The sequence below is a fragment of the Leopardus geoffroyi genome, chromosome B3 (genome assembly GCF_018350155.1).
Source record: "Leopardus geoffroyi isolate Oge1 chromosome B3, O.geoffroyi_Oge1_pat1.0, whole genome shotgun sequence".
Lineage (NCBI taxonomy): Eukaryota > Metazoa > Chordata > Mammalia > Carnivora > Felidae > Leopardus > Leopardus geoffroyi.
Genome location: NC_059337.1, coordinates 48,306,218 through 48,325,288, shown reverse-complemented (window position 1 = coordinate 48,325,288; position 19,071 = coordinate 48,306,218). Strand labels below are relative to the sequence as shown.

Genomic DNA, 19,071 nt, shown 5'->3' with positions numbered 1-19,071 from the left:
TACAACTACCTGGAAAAACTTCAATGATCAGAATAAAACTGCAAACTACTGGTCAAAGAGTACACTGTTTATGTTCTACTTTATTTTTGTTTTTAATTTTATTTATTTTGAGAGAGAAAGAAAGAGAGAACATGAGGGGAGGAGCAGAGAGGGAGAGAGAAAATCTCACAAAGATGTGGGGTTGATCTCACGAAGCATGAGATCATGACCTAAGCCAAAATCAAGAGTTGGACCAACTCTTAGCTCAGCTTAACCAACTGAGCCACCCAGTTGCCCCAGTTCCACTTTATTTTTGAAAGGGTAGAAAAGAACTACATGGCTTAGGAAATGAGGTCTCCTCATGCTCTCCTACCACCTGCCACGCAAAAGGCAATCCCAGTTAACAGCATGCTGTGCAACCCTTCAGACTTTTCCTATACTAACACACATGCATGCACATCACTGTGGCCAGCATCTATTCTTATGAGATGCCTATGTTGCATTGTGCTGGTTAAGTATTTTGATATTATTCCTCTAATTGTATGTGTGCATCAACATATATGTGTCGATATATACACACATATGTTAATATACAGTTTTTAAAAAATAAAGACGGTCTGTGCTGTGTATTTCTCTCCAACTTGATTTTTCTGCAACTTGTTTTTTTTTCTTTTTAACCTAAAATATAACTTTAAAAGCCACAACATTTACCTCTACCTCTTCTCTTTAATAGCTTATAATCCTTGAAAGGGATCCAAGAGAGAGGAAACTCTACAACCAAAATGCTCTATGTATTAATAGAGAAACAAGAGAAAAGAACTTATAAGATTGTGTACTATTGCAATCAGACCTTTTCATCTATGTCTAGCCTTTCCAGGGGACCATGAGGGCTCAAGTGATGGTGTGCACGCTGCTTTTCAGAATTAACTCAATAAACCCTATTTTACATTTACTGTAGCACCACTAGTGAGTGTGTCTAAAACTCCTTTGCCCAAGAGTAACTCTTGCCCTGAATCTGGCAGTATGTCAGGAGTTAGAAAAGGGAATAAACATAGAGGAAAAAGATAAAGAGATAGCTACTTACAAAACATGAAAGTTTCCTGCTTAAAATTATAAATACTTCACTTTTTAAAACATTTAACAAATGCAAAACCTAGTAACATTCTAAAATGAATTGATCACACTAACAACTTGTACTGTATTGGTTTGTCAAAGAATTATCAGTCAGAGACCACAAAGAATGCTCAGACTTACTGAGTATAGCTATTCATTCTAAACAGCAACCACATTCTTTGTGTCTCTGAAAGACTCTAATATTAAATTAAACAAGGCTCACTATTGAATAATTTCTGAGTTTCTATACCTTAAGGATCTGAAAAGCATAAAAGTATTTAAGAAATCTAGCAGTGTAAATTCTTCATAGTATGTAGCAATTTTCAAAAAATTGGTCTATTGTTGATTTTCTAAATGAAGCTAAAAATATAGAAAACATAATGACCAGAAACATGATTACCATTTGCTCATGTTTAATGGCATCCTTCTCTGCAATCTGAGCTGCCCTTTCTTTATTCATGTAAGCTGCTTTTAATTTCTTCTCCAATTCTCTGAGCTCAATACTGTTTTAAAAAAAAAAAAAGACAGAAATTTAAAATTGAGGACCACATTTTCATCTTAAAAATCTGTACCTGAAATTTAAAATAATTTTTTTCTAAATGTATATTTATATTAAATATCTTGAAAGTAATACTCTTTTCTCTCTTCATCCAAAGAAAAATCAGAATGAAAATGAGGCATTATAATTAATTTTCCAGACAAAACAACTGTTTTATTTCCAATAATCATCACTAAAAATCTTTTTGCCAGTGCCTGACTTAGAGAAGATGCTTTAGCAATATTGGTTAAAATTTCTGTCCAGCTACTGACACTATTGAGCTACAAGAACTATAGTGGAGGGGTTGTAAACACTCTGAAAGCCATGACTATTTTGTGATGATTAATGATGGAGAGGAATGACCATGGGCAAGTTTGCTTCACTTCTCTGGGCTTGTTTACTTACCTGTTAAAAATGAGGATCACCCTCAGAAAACCTCTGAACTGCTTTTCAATCTATCCCATCCCTAACTATAGTGGAAAATAATATGCCATACACAACTTTTCATTTTAATGTGCCAGTCATATTTCTGAATATGAGAATTCTGAGTCGGAAGGGTACTTAGATGTCACTTAGAAGCACATCTTGGGGCACTGGGGTGGCTCTATAAGTTGAGCATCTGATTCTTAATTTCAGCTCAGATCATGATCCCAAGGTCATGGGAGCCCCCGTGTGGATCACGGAGCCTGCTTAAGATTCTCTGTCACCCTCTCCCTCTCCCCTTCCTTGACTTGTGCATGCTGTTTCAAAAAATTAAGTTAAATTTAAAAAAAACTTTTAAAGCACATCTTAATTCTTACTAGAACAGAGGCACTCACCTAATTATAAACAATTTAGAAGTACCCTACACCTCCAAAGAGACAATCATGGGTAGGGAAGAGAGCTATTCTTGGTGTTGTGATGTGTCCTTCTTGCCCTCACTGATGTAGTTGTAAATGTATGGGACACAAGATTGCCTTCTTTCATAAAAGTAATAATATAAATGAGGATTAAGTTTCTAGGTTAGTCCACATATTTTACTCTAAGGAGCTGACATATTTACAAGAGTTTTTGTTGGATTAGAGTTAGGTACTAATATTAGTAAGCCAATGTACATACCCAATCCCAATTTATAATATTACCTCTCCAAAACAAAGTGCATCAAATTCCAAACAACTAACATGCAAATAAAATGACTTTCATTTGAAGGACAAATGCACAGATTTCTATTGGATATATACCTAGGAATGAGATTTCTGAGTCACAGGGTAGGCTGTATTCAAATTTCATAGAAAATGCCAGCTTTCCATGCTCTGTACAGAGATTTACACTCATAGTGCTTCAGTACTCCCACTGCTACACATCCCAGCAACACTTTTTAGTTGTGTCATTCTTTTTCATTTTAACCACTCTTGTGGGTAAAATATCACTGTGGTTTTAATTTGTTTCCCTAATAAAATGAAACTCAGACCTTTTCATATGTTTGAATCATTTCTGTGAAGTCATTCATTTTCTGTGAAGTTTTTGTTCAAGAAATTTTTGCCCACTTTTAGACTAAATTGTCTACTTCTTGTTACAGAAGAGTTCTTTGTATGTTCTTAATATAAGTCTCTTGTTAGTTACAATCATTGCAAATATTTTATTCCAGTCTGTACTTACTCTGATAGCTGTTTCTTTAGATGAAGAGAAGTTTTCTAATTCACCCATCTGTTTCTTCATTGTCAATGACTTATGTGTCATGTTTTAAGAAATGTTGCCTACTGCACAGACATAAAGTTATTTTCTTTTGTTAGTCTCTCAAAATTTTGTTTCACCATTGACTTTTAGACTATAATCATTCAAGAATTGAATTCTGTGTGTAGAGTGAGGTAAAAAATCAAGTTCATTTTTGTATATATGGCTATTTAATTGATGCAGTACCATTTTATAAAAATGTCCATTTCTGAATGTTCTGCACTACCATTGTAGTGCCAGGGATTTGCAGTGTCATAAAGTTTAAGTGTGTATATATGCATGGATCCATTTTTGAATATCCCATCCCATCATTCCTCAACTGGGGTTCCATAAGAGAACTAAGCCTCACAGAACACAGAATGTATATTTTAATTCTCTCATAGACAGTACATAGCAGGCATTGTTTTAGATCCACAGGAAGTAAGTTAATTCATTACAGATGCCGCAGGCCATTAGGGTTTAAATTTTCTGGTTGAAAAGATCTGCTCCATCCTATTTCATCAATCCATTTGTTTATTCTGTGCTAAAACCACAATATCTTAATTATTACAGCTTTATAATAAGTATTCATATTCTAAAGAATAAGTCTCCAATTTTGGTCTTCTTAAAGATTGTCTTAGCCATTCTAGGTACTTTGCATTTCCATATACATTTTAGAATAAGCTTGTCAAATGTCATAATAAACAATACTGGCTGAGATTCTGATTAGGATTATACTGAATTTATAAATCAGTTTGACATGTTTACAATACTGAGTCTTCAATTTTATAAACATGGCACATCCTTCCAATTATTTAGGTTTTTAACAACTCTATTGATAATAGTTTTTTTCAGTGTTGAGGTTTTACACCTCTTTCATTAGTTACTTACTTTTTTATGCTCTTGTACAAATTATTTTAAAACTTTCGTTAATTGTTGCTAATTTACAGAAATACAATTAATGTTGTATATTGACTTCACATCCAACAACACTGCTGAACTTATAATGTATACATAGATTCTTTTGGATTCTCTAGATACACAATCATATCATCTGGTAATAATAAAAGTTCTATTTCTTTACTGCCAATCCTAACAACTTTCATTTACTTTTCTTGCCTTATTGCACTGGCTAGTGTCCCCAATACAATTATTAAGAGAAGTTGTTATAGCAAGCATTCCTGTCTTCTTAATATAAGTAAAGTGTTTAATGTTTGCCATTAAGTATGATGTTACTGTAAACTCCTTTTATTCCTAATTTGCTAATCCTCTTTTAATCTTAGAGTGATGTTGATTTCTACCAATTGGTTTTTTCTGCTCATACAGTTTTTCTATTATATTCTGTTCATCGGATGAATTACACTTACTGATTTTCTAATGTTAAAACAACTTTGTATTCTTAGAATAAGTTAAATTTAGTCAGATTTTTATCTTTCTCACACACTGTTGGATTTGATATTAACTAATTTCAGATTACAGTAGCTAAACTCAAGAGAAAAATTAGTCTATAAGGTTCTTACCCTACTCAGGTACTGATCTGATTACAATCAATTGGAAAGTGTTTCTTCTTTTCCCACTCTGCAAAACTATGTGAGATCGGGGTTATTATTTGAATGTTTGGTAAAATTCACCAACCACCTAGCTATGTAGGTTTCTTTGTGAAAAAGGTTAATTATAGGTGTAAAATCTTTAAAAGTTATAGAAACATTTATGTTTCTGTTTCTACATATGCCAGTTTGGTAAATAGTTCTATTTAAGAATTTATCTAATTTTCAAATTTATTTGTATCAAATTATTCACAATATCTTGCTATGATCTAGTAAACATTTCTATGATCTACAGTGATATCTTATCATCCATTCCTAAAATTGGTTATTTATGCATTCATTCTCTTTTACACTATACCATTCTAACCAGAGGTAATCAATTTTATTAGCCTTTTTAAAGGCACAATTCTTGGCTTTGATCCTACTTTATGTTTACATTCTAATTCATTTGTTTCTGCTCTTATTATTCTCTTCCTACATTCTTTTTATAATCATTCCAGATGGAAATTTGCTGTACATTCTCTAATATCCAGATGGAGCCTTCATTTCTAATAGTCATTTCAGATTATAAATTACTCTTGAGCAACAGCTTTAGCTAAACCCCATAAGTTTGAGGGTTTTCACATTATAATTTTTTTATTGTGGTACAATACAAAAAAGAAAAATTTGCCATTTTTAACTATTTTAAGTGTACAATTCAGTGGTGTTAGTTGCATTCACAATGTTCTACAACCATCATCACTATTTCTAAAACTTTTTCATCATTCTAAATAGAAATGCTGTACTCATTTAAGCAGTAACTTCCCATTCCTCTCTTTTCCTAGCCTCTGGTAATCTCTAACTACTTTTTGTCTCTATAAATTTACCTGTTCTAGTTATTTCACATAAGTGGATTTACACAGTATTTATCCTGTTGTGTCTGGCTTACTGCACTTAACATATTGCTTTCAAGGTTCAGCCATATTGTAGCATGTATCAGAACTTCATTCCTTTTCATAACTGAATGATATTCCACTGTATATACATACCAAAGTTGTTGATGGACAACGGGGTTGTTCCTACCTTTTGCTATTGTGAATAATGCTGCATTAAACATTAATGTACAAATATCTGATTAAGCCTCAATTTTCAATCCTTGTGGGTATCTACCTAGATAGATCATATGGCAGTTCTATATTTAACTTTTTGAGAATCGTCAAACTATTTTCCACAGTGCTTGCACCATTTTATGTTCCTACCAGCAATGTCCAAGGGTTCCAATTTACCCACATCTTCACCAGCACTTACTTTCCATTTTTTTATTAAAGCTATCCTATCAATTTCCCTAATGACTTAATGATGTTGAGTGTTTTTTTCATGCACTTATTGCCCCTTGTCTGTCTTCTTTGGAGAAATCTCTTAAGTACTTTCCCTATGTCCAAACTGTTGAATTGTAGGAATCATTTATATATTCTGGATATTAAATTCTTTTTTTTATGTTTTTTAATGTTTATTTTGAGAGAGAGAGAGAGAGAGAGAGAGAGAGAGAGAGAGAGAATGGACAGGGAGGGGCAGAAACAGAGAGGGAGACACAGAGTCTGAAGCAGGCTCCAGACTCCGAGCTATCAGCACAGAGCCTGATGCAGCTGTGAGATCATGACCTGAGCAGAAGTCAGACACTTAACTGACTGAGCAACCCAGGTGCCCCAAGGATATTAAAATCTTATCAGAGATGTAATTTGCTTTTCTAGTCTGAGTTGGTTAGGAGTTATGTGTAACAGAGATGAGCATCTTGTGTCAATCCTACAGGTAGCTACCAGGTAGGTTCAAACATACATACATAATAATTTTCTAATAAGATCTGATCTGCTCTCCTCTCTCCAGAATGAGGGACAGATAGTCACAATATGGGCTACTACTTTCAAGACTGCCTTAGAGCTGGGAGGGGATGGAGCAAGGACAAATGAAAAAACTACAAAGCTTTGCTGCCATTTATAAGTTGCCTTTTTCTTGATTCAGCATTCACTTGGTTGCTATGAACCTTTGTTCGAACTGTACTGCCATCAGGAACAAAGTGGCTATGTGTTTAATAAAGGAAGCCTATCTCTGTCTCCTCTTGAGCCAGTGTTTGCTAAACTTAACTATCAATTATATATGAGATACTTGTTTTTGCTTTTATAAAACTATATATTAACTATATAGTACATGTATAGCTGCTAATTATGTAATTATAAATTGTATAATTAATCACATAATTAAGCATAATAATTTTAAATAACTGAAATTATTAATCACACATATAATTATTGATCTGTGGTATAATTTTATTTTATTTTTTTTTAATTTTTTTTTTCAACGTTTATTTATTTTTGGGACAGAGAGAGACAGAGCATGAACGGGGGAGGGGCAGAGAGAGAGGGAGACACAGAATCGGAAACGGGCTCCAGGCTCCGAGCCATCAGCCCAGAGCCCGACGCGGGGCTCGAACTCACGGACAGCGAGATCGCGACCTGGCTGAAGTCGGACGCTTAACCGACTGCGCCACCCAGGCGCCCCGATCTGTGGTATAATTTTAAAAAAGACTTCTAAAAATAGGAAGTGACTAAAAAAATAAAAAAATAAAAATAGGAAGTGAATGTCCCATCTCAAGGTAAAAGCAGTGATAAAATTAAACTGTCTTTTAAATATTTTCTTGGATTAAAAAATCATGTGTTCAAAGATCAAATAACAAAGAACCTCATGACTTTCTAAGTCAATTATTTTCAAAATAAATGTCAATGAGCCTTAAAAATTTACCTTGGGTTTTAAAAATTCATTTCTTTTAGATTTAAAGAGGCTAATCTTACTATACATGGTTTTTAATCACTTAGGATGTATTTTGAGTACCACTGCAAACATTTCCTTGATTTGAGAACTGCCAATTTGTAGATGAAAACACTGATCAGAAAACTGGTCCCTTACTGCACGTCAGTCACAATTCCATCACGGCTTATGCACAAAATTAAAAACTCTTAGCAGTTTTGACACTGCTAAGAAGTAGCATACGCTATTTGAAAAAGCACTCAGCTGAATGACTTCTGCCTTAAATTTGAAGAAAATTTTCAAAAATATAGCATTCTAGATGGGCCATTATTTTCTTTCAGCCCTTTCAATACATGGACTTCTCGTTTTCACTGTTATTGTCAAAATCGAGTTGTACTTCTGATTGTTGCTCCTTTGAACGTAATAGTCTTTTGAGGGGCTGCTTTTGTGATTTTCATAGTTTTATTTATTGTTGGATTTCAAAAGTTTGACTAGGATAAGTACAGGTATAGTTCTCAACATTTGTTGTGTTTTAACCTGTGGCTTTATGTCTTTTATCATTTTTGGACATTCTTGGCCCATATCTCTTCAAATACTGTTTTTGCATCATCCTCTTCTATTTCTTTTCTTTTTTTTTTTTTTTTAATTTTTTTTTCAATTTTTTTTTCAACGTTTATTTATTTTTGGGACAGAGAGAGACAGAGCATGAACGGGGGAGGGGCAGAGAGAGAGGGAGACACAGAATCGGAAACAGGCTCCAGGCTCTGAGCCATCAGCCCAGAGCCCAACGCGGGGCTCGAACTCACAGACCGTGAGATCGTGACCTGGCTGAAGTCGGACGCTTAACCGACTGCACCACCCAGGCGCCCCCATCCTCTTCTATTTCTACTACCAGAACTAAAATCATACATCTGTTAGAATTTCCATCATAGCCCTTATCTCTTTCAAGCTTTCTTTTGTATTTTTCTATCTTTTTGTCTCTCTGTGCTTCATTCTGGATATTTTCCACTGGCCTGCTTGCACATGACTCTCTTCATCTGTTTCTTTCTAATAAAATCAAATTGAATTCTGTATTAGTGAAGTAAAACATACACAAAGGTGCAAAAATCTTAAACATAAAGTTTATCAAAATGTTGAACACCTTGCCATATGCTTATTGGCTAAGCTCTGCTTCAGTTCTTAACTCTCAGCCATACTTTTGGAATCAGCAAAGCTTCCAAAAGAAATGCAGCTTCAAATGCCAAGCTTACCATTCTGGTTTTCTCCTTTCCCAGATCTGACTTTTATACTTTCTCCAGATAACCTGTTCTCAGAGGGAGCAATTATTGGAATCACTTTGTCTAAAAATTGCTAGAAGCAGAAAGTTCCTCCATTTCATTTTTAGATCAGTGAATTAGACAAAAATATGATGAAATATTTGTTTCATCTTCAGACAACATAAAACCACAAGGGATAGCTCATATGATTGGAGAATTAATGTCCAAAAAGACAGTTTGCGACTAGAACAATACGAAGACATTAGTGGCAATTTTAAATCTTTAAGAATTAGTAAAAGAATTTGATAAAAGTTGTAGACCCAGAAAAACACACATGGGTACATCTCTCAAACATATAAAGATAAATTAATGAAGTTTAGAATCCCTGAGGGTCACCCATGGGTCATATAATATCCTACAGGAAGTTTGGCTCAGTTAAGATAAAATGTAACAATTATCAAAGTAAATAAATTTCTATTATATTCAACTATGTAAGTATAGGCGTGACATGGCTGCTCCTAATAAGTAATTCTGTCTTAGGCAACATTAAGAAACATATTTTAGAACAATGTGGTTAACAGTCCCTCTACTAGGGGTATTAAGCAATACCCTGGAGCATTACACATAATTATGGGGGTAATATTTTGTTAAGGACCAATAATCATGTAAATTGTATCTACAGAAGAGAACCAGGATGGTGAAGCTTGAAATTATACTATATGTGAAACAAATGAAGGAATGAAGGATGTTTAACTTATAGAATAAAACATTTATGGGATTCATAAATATGAAAGGATATCCTAAATAAGCACTAAATTTGTTTGTTTTTTATTAGATAGCAAAAATGAGATAAATTCATGAAAGTTACAAGGAAATTAATTTTGAAACAATATGAGGGAAAGATATTCAGAGTTATAGCCGAATGAAAAAAGAAGTTCTATGGCAATCACTAGAGGTGTTGACCCATAGCTGACCAGCCACTTTCCAGTAATACTGGGGTAGAAAATTAAATTATGTAAGGTTTCACTTAAGAGTAGGATTCATGAGTCTATTTTTTAGGTCATTTAAAAAATTACATTTAGAGGAAAGATAAGAAAGTGATATTTATTTTCACCTTAAACACTACTTTGAATACAACTTCTTTTCTCAAATGAATATATACAGGACTTAAAGCAATAAGCATTTCCAGACAAAATATTAACTAAGTGCAATGATACAAAGAAAGAAATTTCACTTTCAGGTGGCAAGCACAACATAAATAGTTTAAAGGCAAAAACAAAATAAGTGAAATTTATAAATGCCAAGATACCTGTTTTCTCTTACTTGTTGCCTCATCTTTTCATCCTTTAGACTTTCATGTTTTAGTTTGGCCAATTCCATAGCCAATTTTTCTTCTTGTTCATTCTGAAGTTCCCTCAATCTTTTGTTTTCTTCTGCCTGAATTTTTTTAAAAAAGAAACTTCAATTATTTGTCCTTCAGAATCAGATATATTTTTTCCTCAAGGAAGACTCTGTTTTGTAACAGAAAACTTCAAGTGCCTTCGGAGCAACAACCATTTGTGTTTTATTTTAAAATACAAAACGCTATTTCAATCAACACTTTCCCAAACGTTTTACCATAGAAAATGTCAGACATCTTAAGTAGTAAGAATATTAAAATACACCCTCAGGTAGCATCACTCATTTTCAATAACTACCAATATTTTGTCAACCTTTTTTCTTTGCTCTTCTACTCCAATTTCATTTTTTTTCTGTGTTCTTTTTTGCTAGACTATTTCAAACATATCCTAGATATGTCATTACCATATAAGTAATTCAGTATTGATCTCTACCTGATAAGAATTTCATCTCATATAACAACCATACCATTAACATGTCTAAATAACAGTTATTCCTTAGTAAGGTGTAGTCCATTTTCAGGTTTTCCCAATTGTCTCAAAGATGCTTTTAGCTTGCTTTTTCAAATCAAAATCCAAACAAGGTCCACATGTGGCATCTAGTTATTAGTTCTCTTAAGTCTCTTTCATTCTGTAATAGTCATCCCATACACACATTTTCCCCCCAAGCCATTGATTTGTTGTAGAAGTTAGTACATGTAGCCCATAGAATGTCCTACATTCTGAATTTGACTGATTGCATCTCCAGGATACCATTTAACTTGTTTCTCTTTTGTATCATGGGTAAAATGGTAGAAGAATCTAGAGGCTTAACTAAATTCTGTATTTAGAAGGAATAAGCACATGAAAAGATGTTCACTATCATTAGCATTCAGGAAATGCAGATTAAAATTACAACAACGACAGATCACTACAAACCTATTACAATGGCTAAAATGAAAAATAATGGCAAAACCAAATGTTGGTGAGAAATTGTTTGCTGGGTGGGAATGTAAAATGATAGAGCAACTCTGGAAAACAGTTTGGTAGTTTGTTATAAAGCTAACATACAATTACCATATAACTCAGTAACTTTACTCTTAAGCATTTATCCCAGAGAAATGAAAACTTATGTTTATTTAAAAACCTGTATCCAGGGACGCCTGGGTGGCGCAGTCAGTTAAGCGTCCGACTTCAGCCAGGTCACGATCTCGCGGTCCGTGAGTTCGAGCCCCGCGTCAGGCTCTGGGCTGATGGCTCAGAGCCTGGAGCCTGTTTCCGATTCTGTGTTTCCCTCTCTCTCTGCCCCTCCCCCGTTCATGCTCTGTCTCTCTCTGTCCCAAAAATAAATAAACGTTGAAAAAAAAAATTAAAAAAAAAACCTGTATCCAGAATTGGATGGCTAACTCATCTTTGACAAAGCAGGAAAGAATATCCAATGGAAAAAAGTCTCTTTAACAAATGGTGCTGGGAGAACTGGACAGCAACATGCGGAAGAATGAAACTAGACCACTTTCTTTCACCATTCACAAAAATAAATTCAAAATGGATGAAGGACCTAAACGTGAGACAGGAAACCATCAAAACCCTAGAGGAGAAAGCACGGAAAAACCTCTGTGACTTCAGCTGCAGCAATTTCTTACTTGACACATCTACAGAGGTAAAGAAAGTAAAAGCAAAAATAAACTATTGGGACCTCATCAAGATAAAAAGTTTCTGCACTGCAAAGGAAACAATCAACAAAACTAAAAGGCAACCAAAATAATGGGAAAAGATATTTGCAAATGACATACCGGATAAAGGGCTAGTACCCAAAATCTATAAAGAACTCACCAAACTCCACATCTGAAAAACAAATAATCCAGTGAAATAGTGGGCAGAAGACATGAACAGACACTTCTCTAAAGAAGACATCCAGATGGCCAACAGGCACATGAAAAGATGCTCAACATCACTCCTCATCAGGGAAATATAAATCAAAACCACACTGAGATACCACCTCATGCCAGTCAGAGTGGCTAAAATGAACAAATCAGACTACAGATGCTGGAGAGGATGTGGAGAAACAGGGACCCTCTTGCACTGTTGGTGGGAATGCAAACTGGTGCAGCTGCTCTGGAAAACAGTGTGGAGGTTCCTCAAAAAATTAAAAATAGATCTACCCTATGACCCAGCAATAGCACTGCTAGGAATTTACCCAAGGGATACAGGAGTGTTGATACACAGGGGCACTTGTACCCCAATGTCTATAGCAGCACTTTCAACAATAGCCAAATTATGGAAAGGGCCAAAATGTCCATCAACTGACGAATGGATAAAGAAGATGTGGTTTATATATACAATAGAATACTGCTTGGCAATGAGAAAGAATGAAATCTGGCCATTTGTAGCAACCGTGGATGGAACTGGAGAGTATTATGCTATGGGAAATAAGTCAGGCACAGAAAGACAGATACCATATATTTTCGCTCAGATGTGGATCCTGAGAAACTTAACAGAAGACCAGGGGGAGGGGAAGGAAAAAAAAAGTTAGAGAGGGAGGGAGCCAAACCATAAGAGACTCTTAAATACTGACAACAAACTGAGGGTTGATGGGGGTGAGGGAGAGGGGAAAGTGACAGATGGGCATTGAGGAGGGCACCTGTTGGGATGAACACTGGGTGTTGTATGGAAACAAATTTGACAATAAATTATATATTAAAAATAATAAAAAAATAAAAATAAATAAAAACCTGTATCTAAATGTTTACAGATTTATTCAAAATAGCCAATAATGGAAATAAACAGACAAATGCTACCAGGTGAATAGTGAGATAAACTGTGGTACATCCTACCATGGAGGACTCCTCGACAACAAAAGGGAACGAAATAGTGCCACTAGCAACAACTTGGATGAATTTCTAGCAATTAAGCTGAGTGAAAAAATCCAATCCCAATATACTGTTTGGGCCCATTTATATAATGTTCTTGAAACACGTTCCTTATTTTACAATTGTGCTTTAATTCACATATTATAAAATTCACCTCTCACAATTCCCAATTCAGTGTTTTTTTAATATATTCACAGTGTTGTGCAACAATCATCATTATCTAGTTTCAGAACTTTTAAGTGGATATTTTTTTTGAAGCAGCTTTGTGTTCACAACAAAACTGAGCAGAAATAAGAGAGTTCCCATATACCCAAAGCCCACACATATGCACCGCCCACCTCACTATCAACACCCCACCAGCGTGGTACGTTTGTTACAATCAATTAATCTGCAATGACACAATCACCCAAAGTCCACAGTTTATATTAGGGTTAACTCTTGGTGTTGTACATTCTGTGGTTTTGAGAAATATGTAATGATATTTATCTACCATTACAGTTATCATACAGAACTGGTAGATAGTTGGAATCATGCAGTATGAAGCCTTTACAGGTTGGATTCTTTCACTTAGTAATACACATTTAAAGTTTCTCCATGTCTTTTCATGGCTTGATAGTTCATTTCTTTTAGCACTAATATTCTATTGTCTGGATCAACGATCCATTCATCTACTGAAGGACATCTTAGTAGCTTACAAGTTTTGGCAATTAAAACTGCTATAAACATCCACATGCAGGTTTTCGTGTAGATATAAGTTTTAACATTACAGAACAGTTTCATCGCCTCCAAAAAAAAAAAAAACAAAAACAAAAACAAAAAACACCCATACCTGTTAGCAGTCACTCACCATTCCACATACCCACTAGTTTCTGAGAACCACTAATCTGCTTTCTATGTCTATGGACTTGCCTATTCTAGATACTTCATTTAAATGGAATCACAGATTAAGTGGCCTTTTTGTGCTTGGCTTCTTTCATTTGGTGTAATGCTTTCAAGGTTCATCCATGTTGCAGCATGTATTAGTACTTCATTCCCTTTTATGTCTGTATAATATCCCACTGTATAGATAGAACACATTTTATCTAGTCATCAGTGGATGGGCACTTGGGTTGTTTCCAACAACCACCTTTTGGCTATCATGAATAATGTTGCTTTCAATATTCATGCACAAGTTTTTGTGTGAACATGTTTTCAATTGTCTTGGGTTTAGTAGAAGAATTGCTAAGTGATACAGCATTTGCATTTAATTTTTTGAGGAACTGTCCAACTGTCTCCCACAGCCACTACAACATTTTACATTTCCAAAAGCAATGTACAAGGGTTCAAAGTTCTCTACATCGTTTCCGATACTTACTATCCTTTTTAAAAAGAATTAGAGCAATTTTCATGGCTCTGAAGGAATACCTAACTGCGATTTTGATTTGCATCTCCCTAATGACATTATGTTGAACATCTTTTATGTGCTTATTATTCATTTGTATATCTTCTTTAGAGAAATGGCTATTGATGTCCTTTGTCCATTAAAGAGTTTATTTGTCTTTTTATTGTTGAGTTGTATAGGTAACATTCTTGAAATGACAAAATTATAGAAACGGAAAACATACTAGTGGTTGCCAGAGTCAGGCATGAGGTATGGTGTACAAGAAAGAGATGGTTATGTTTATGAAAGGACAAAATGAGGGACCCTTGTGGTCATGGAGCTCCCCTGGATCATGACTGTGGTGCTGGACATATAAGCCTACACGTGTGATAAACTGTAGGGAACCAAACACACACACACACACACACACACACACACCAATGCACAGACAGGAGCACAAGTAAAAGTAGGGAAATCTGAACAAGATTGGTGGATTGTATCATTGCTGTTATTTTGCCTGTGATATTGTACTACAGTTTTGCAAGATGTACCATTAGGAGACATTAGGTGCAAGGTATATTGGGTCTCTCTGTATTATTTCTTACAACTGCATATGAATCCACAATTATCTAAATAATAATTTCAATTAACAAAAAGCAACTGCAAGTACTGGTGATGACACAAAACAACTGGAATTCTCATACACCACCCGAGGAAATGCAAAAAAATGCAGCAACTCTGCAAAATGGTTTGGCAATTTCTTATCAAGTGAAACATACACCCACTATATGACACAACCATCCTACTCTCAGATATCTATCTAAGAGAAATGAAAATTTATGTTCATATAAAAGTTTGTAATCAAATGTTTATAGCAGTTTTATTCACAGTTGCCATAAACTGGAAACAATTCAGATTTTTTTCAACATGCAAATGAACAAACAACTGTGGTACATCCATATACTAGAATACAACAATACCATTCAGCAATAAAAGGAACAATTCATACAACGATATGGAATCTTACATTTGTTTTGCTAAGTGAAAGAAGTCAGACCCAAAAGGCAACATATTGCCTAATTCCAGTTATATGACATTGTGGAAAAGGTGAACCTAACAGGACATAAAAGAAATCAATGGTTTCCAGGGATTTGGGGAGAAGGGTGAGTGGCTGACTACAAAGGGGCAGCATGAGGGGACTTTTAGGATGATAGAAGTGTTTGAATGACACTGGGAGGGTAGAGATAGAAATCTATCCATTTGTCAAAATCCATAGAACTATATATACATCAGAGAGAATTAATTTTATAATATGCAAATTTAAAAAGAAATCAACCAGTAAATCCATGCCAGGCACTACTACTCAATAATAAAAAAGAATTAACTATTGACAAATTCAACAACTTGGATGACTCTCAAAAGCATTACACTGAGTGAAAAAAATCTACTCTAAAGGTCACATATGACTCCACATATGTATGGAATCACACACAATTACATTTATATAACATTCCTGAAAGAACAAAATTACAGAGATAGAGAACAAATCAATGGTTGCCAGGCATAGTCGGTGGCCGCAGCTGGGGGGGGGGGGGGGGAGGGCAGTGGTGGTGAAGAAAATATGACTATAATGGGGTAGCATGAATAAGGTCTTGGTGGTGATACAACAGTTCTGTATCTTAAATTAGGTGGTGGCTGTGTAAATCTACTACACATTTGAAAAAAATGACATATGGGTATATATGCATATGGTACCAATATCATTTTCTAGAGTTTGATATTATATTACAGTTATGCAAGATGTAACCACCTGGGGAATCTTCTGTATGGTGCCCAGTGGACCTCTCCATATGATTTCTGCAATTTCCCAAGAATTTGTAACTATTTCAACATAAAAAATTTTTTAAAGAAATCGACCACATGTGGGGGCAATAATGGAATGCAGACTATGTCAAATTAACTGTATTAAAAATCAGGGGGTCCAAGATGGCAGCATAGGAAGATCCTGAACTCATCTCCTCCCATGGACACACAAAATCTACAGCTACCTGTAGATCATTTGTGTAGGAATGCTGACAATACCAACTCCATCTTTAGCCCTCCATCTTGTTCATGGTTGCTCAATGACCTTTCTTGGGGCTACAGGTTCCATGTAGCCATTCCATGGAAATGAATAATCATACCTTAGAAATGCCCACCAAGACCAAAATAGGGAGAAGGTTGTTTTGGTCTCCCATTAATCTTTTGGAAATAATAGTCTTTCCCCTTCCTGATGCACAGGTGAGGCTGCAAGATCTAATTAAAAGTTAGTGGTCAATTAGACACATTCAAGCTCTCTGCGGTGTGTGTGAACCCTTTGATCTCAGTACAGTGCCCTTCTGTGCGTCCCTTTGCTCTATAAGGTTTGTGAACTAAGGTCTGGATTTGGCGGAGAATAACTATGCAGTTGCTGTGAATAGTCAGTCTTCCACCCAATCCCCCTATCAGTAAGTTACCTGAAGTAAAACACTGTGTAAACTGTATGGAGTAGCCTACTTCATTTTCCGGTCTCCAAGTGCCTTCTCAGTTTGGGGGATACTTCATGTCTCTCCTGCACCTTCTAACAATTTCTCTCTGAAAAGGATCTGAAAACTAGATGAACTGCTTCTCTACAACAAAGGATAAAAGGACCACATTGAGGGGTAGAGACACTGTCTTGCCAAAAAACCCTACACCCAATAGGCAGGGAGACACAACAGAGAGGGATCTCACCAGTCCAGCACCTCTGCCAGATGAGTGAGCGGTTGGTGCCCCACATTAGGCACTCCAACACTTCAGAGCTGCACCAAAAATGTCTGGCTTAGAAAACCAACAGGGCTGACATCCAAGGGACCCAAAGTACTATAGGAAACTGAGATTCTCATTTTAAAGGCTCACCTGCAGTCTCACTCATCCCAGGATCAAGCACAAAAGCACCAATTTGAAGGGAATTCATTTGCTGATCTGGGGGAATCTGCTGCAGAAGTAAGGGACAGTTGGGACTCTGCCAGAGACAGAGGCAAGGCTAACTCCTTTTGTGTGCTCTCTACCTAACCTGCCAGGGTAGCACACCGGATGCTGCACCCTCTCACTGCCTCACTGGGGCTGGTGGGACAGGTGGCCTCAGTGACGTCCTGCTGCTTTCCTGCAGCTGGGCAGTGGGAGTGGTCATAGCAATCCCCCATACCCTGCTTGTACTGGCAAGTGGGAGCAGTTGTGACATTCTCCTGCCACCAACCTGGGACCATACAGGCACAGAGACAGGGCACTCTCCCACAGTATCACAGAAGCCTTCAGGCACATGCAGTCAAGATATTTCCCCCCTGCCTTTCTGAACCTGGTGAGCGCACTTTCAGAGCAGGTGTGTGCAAACCACAGAGAGAATGCCCTTTGTTCACTTGGCCTTGGTGGCCAAGAGGGCTGAAGGTCCTGAGCTCCAAGGGACTCTTACCATCAGAAGACAGTTCTTGGCAGGTCAACCCCCCAGGGCACTGCACGCCCAGTCTTCCTTGAAAAAGGCCTATTTATCCTGGAGCTCCAGCCTAAGAAAGAGTCTTCAGGTTTCCCACACAAACAGTAGCTACAAAGGCACTCCCAGGGAACATAAGTAGGGAGACATTATTGTTGCCCATCCTGTTGGCCTCACTGCAGCTCAACAAGACCTCCCAGAAAGGAGCTTATATACTCATCTGCAGCCCTGTTTTTACAACTGTTGCCCAGGGAACACCTCCATCTCTAGATCTGGAGGCCAACAGAGTTTACAATTGTAGCCCCACAGGACTGCATATATTTGCATATATTAAAAGCTGCTGCCTGAGGGTCTGGCTTCCATTCAGCCTGAAACTAGGTGCTGAATAAGATTCCTCTCCTTGGAACACTGACAGGTCTTGGCATACCATCAACAACACAGACATATCAAGAATAAAAATCAGGCTGTTCAGGCGATCACAAAGGTTCAAGAGACAACCAAGAACTAATCAATGGTGAATGAGAAGTTTCATCACCTACACAAAGCCACTTCTTCAAGACTGAAAGAAGTACTTGTTTTGCCCAACAGAGGGAAACAAACACAGCCAAACAAAATGAGGATACAGAGAAGTATGTTCCAAATGAGAGAATAAGACAAAACATCAGAAAAAGACCTTACTGATCCAGAGATAAGTAATTTACCAGATAAAGAATTCAAAGTAATAGGCATAAAGATGCTCACCAAGCTTAGGAGAAGAATGAATGAACACAGTGAGAACTTCAACAAAGAGATATAAGATATAAGAAAGTATGAAACCAAAATCAGAGCTGAAGAATATAATAACTGAACTGAAAAATACACAAAGAGGGTTATACAGCAGATTGGATAGAACAGAAGAATGGATCAGAGAACTGGAAAACAAAGCACTGGAAATCACCCAGACAGAGCAGCAAAAAGAAAAAGGAATTCTTAAAAAAAAGATGATAAATTAAGAGATCTATGGGACAAAATCAAGTGAAATAATATCTGCATTATAGGGGTACCAAAGGAGATGAGAAAGGAAAGAGGCAGA

General features: G+C 36.2%; 1 protein-coding gene across 2 annotated transcripts in view; it reads right to left on the bottom strand.

The window, feature by feature from the left end:
* MNS1 (meiosis specific nuclear structural 1) overlaps nt 1-19,071 on the bottom strand; it is a 49,886-nt gene that overhangs the window by 19,039 nt on the left and 11,776 nt on the right. For both annotated transcript variants that reach the window (XM_045449647.1, XM_045449648.1), the window contains exons 3-4: nt 10,216-10,343; nt 1,493-1,595 (exon numbers count right to left, since the gene is read on the bottom strand). In XM_045449647.1, the coding sequence (XP_045305603.1) occupies nt 1,493-1,595; nt 10,216-10,343 (231 nt within the window). The remainder of the gene's footprint in view (nt 1-1,492; nt 1,596-10,215; nt 10,344-19,071) is intronic.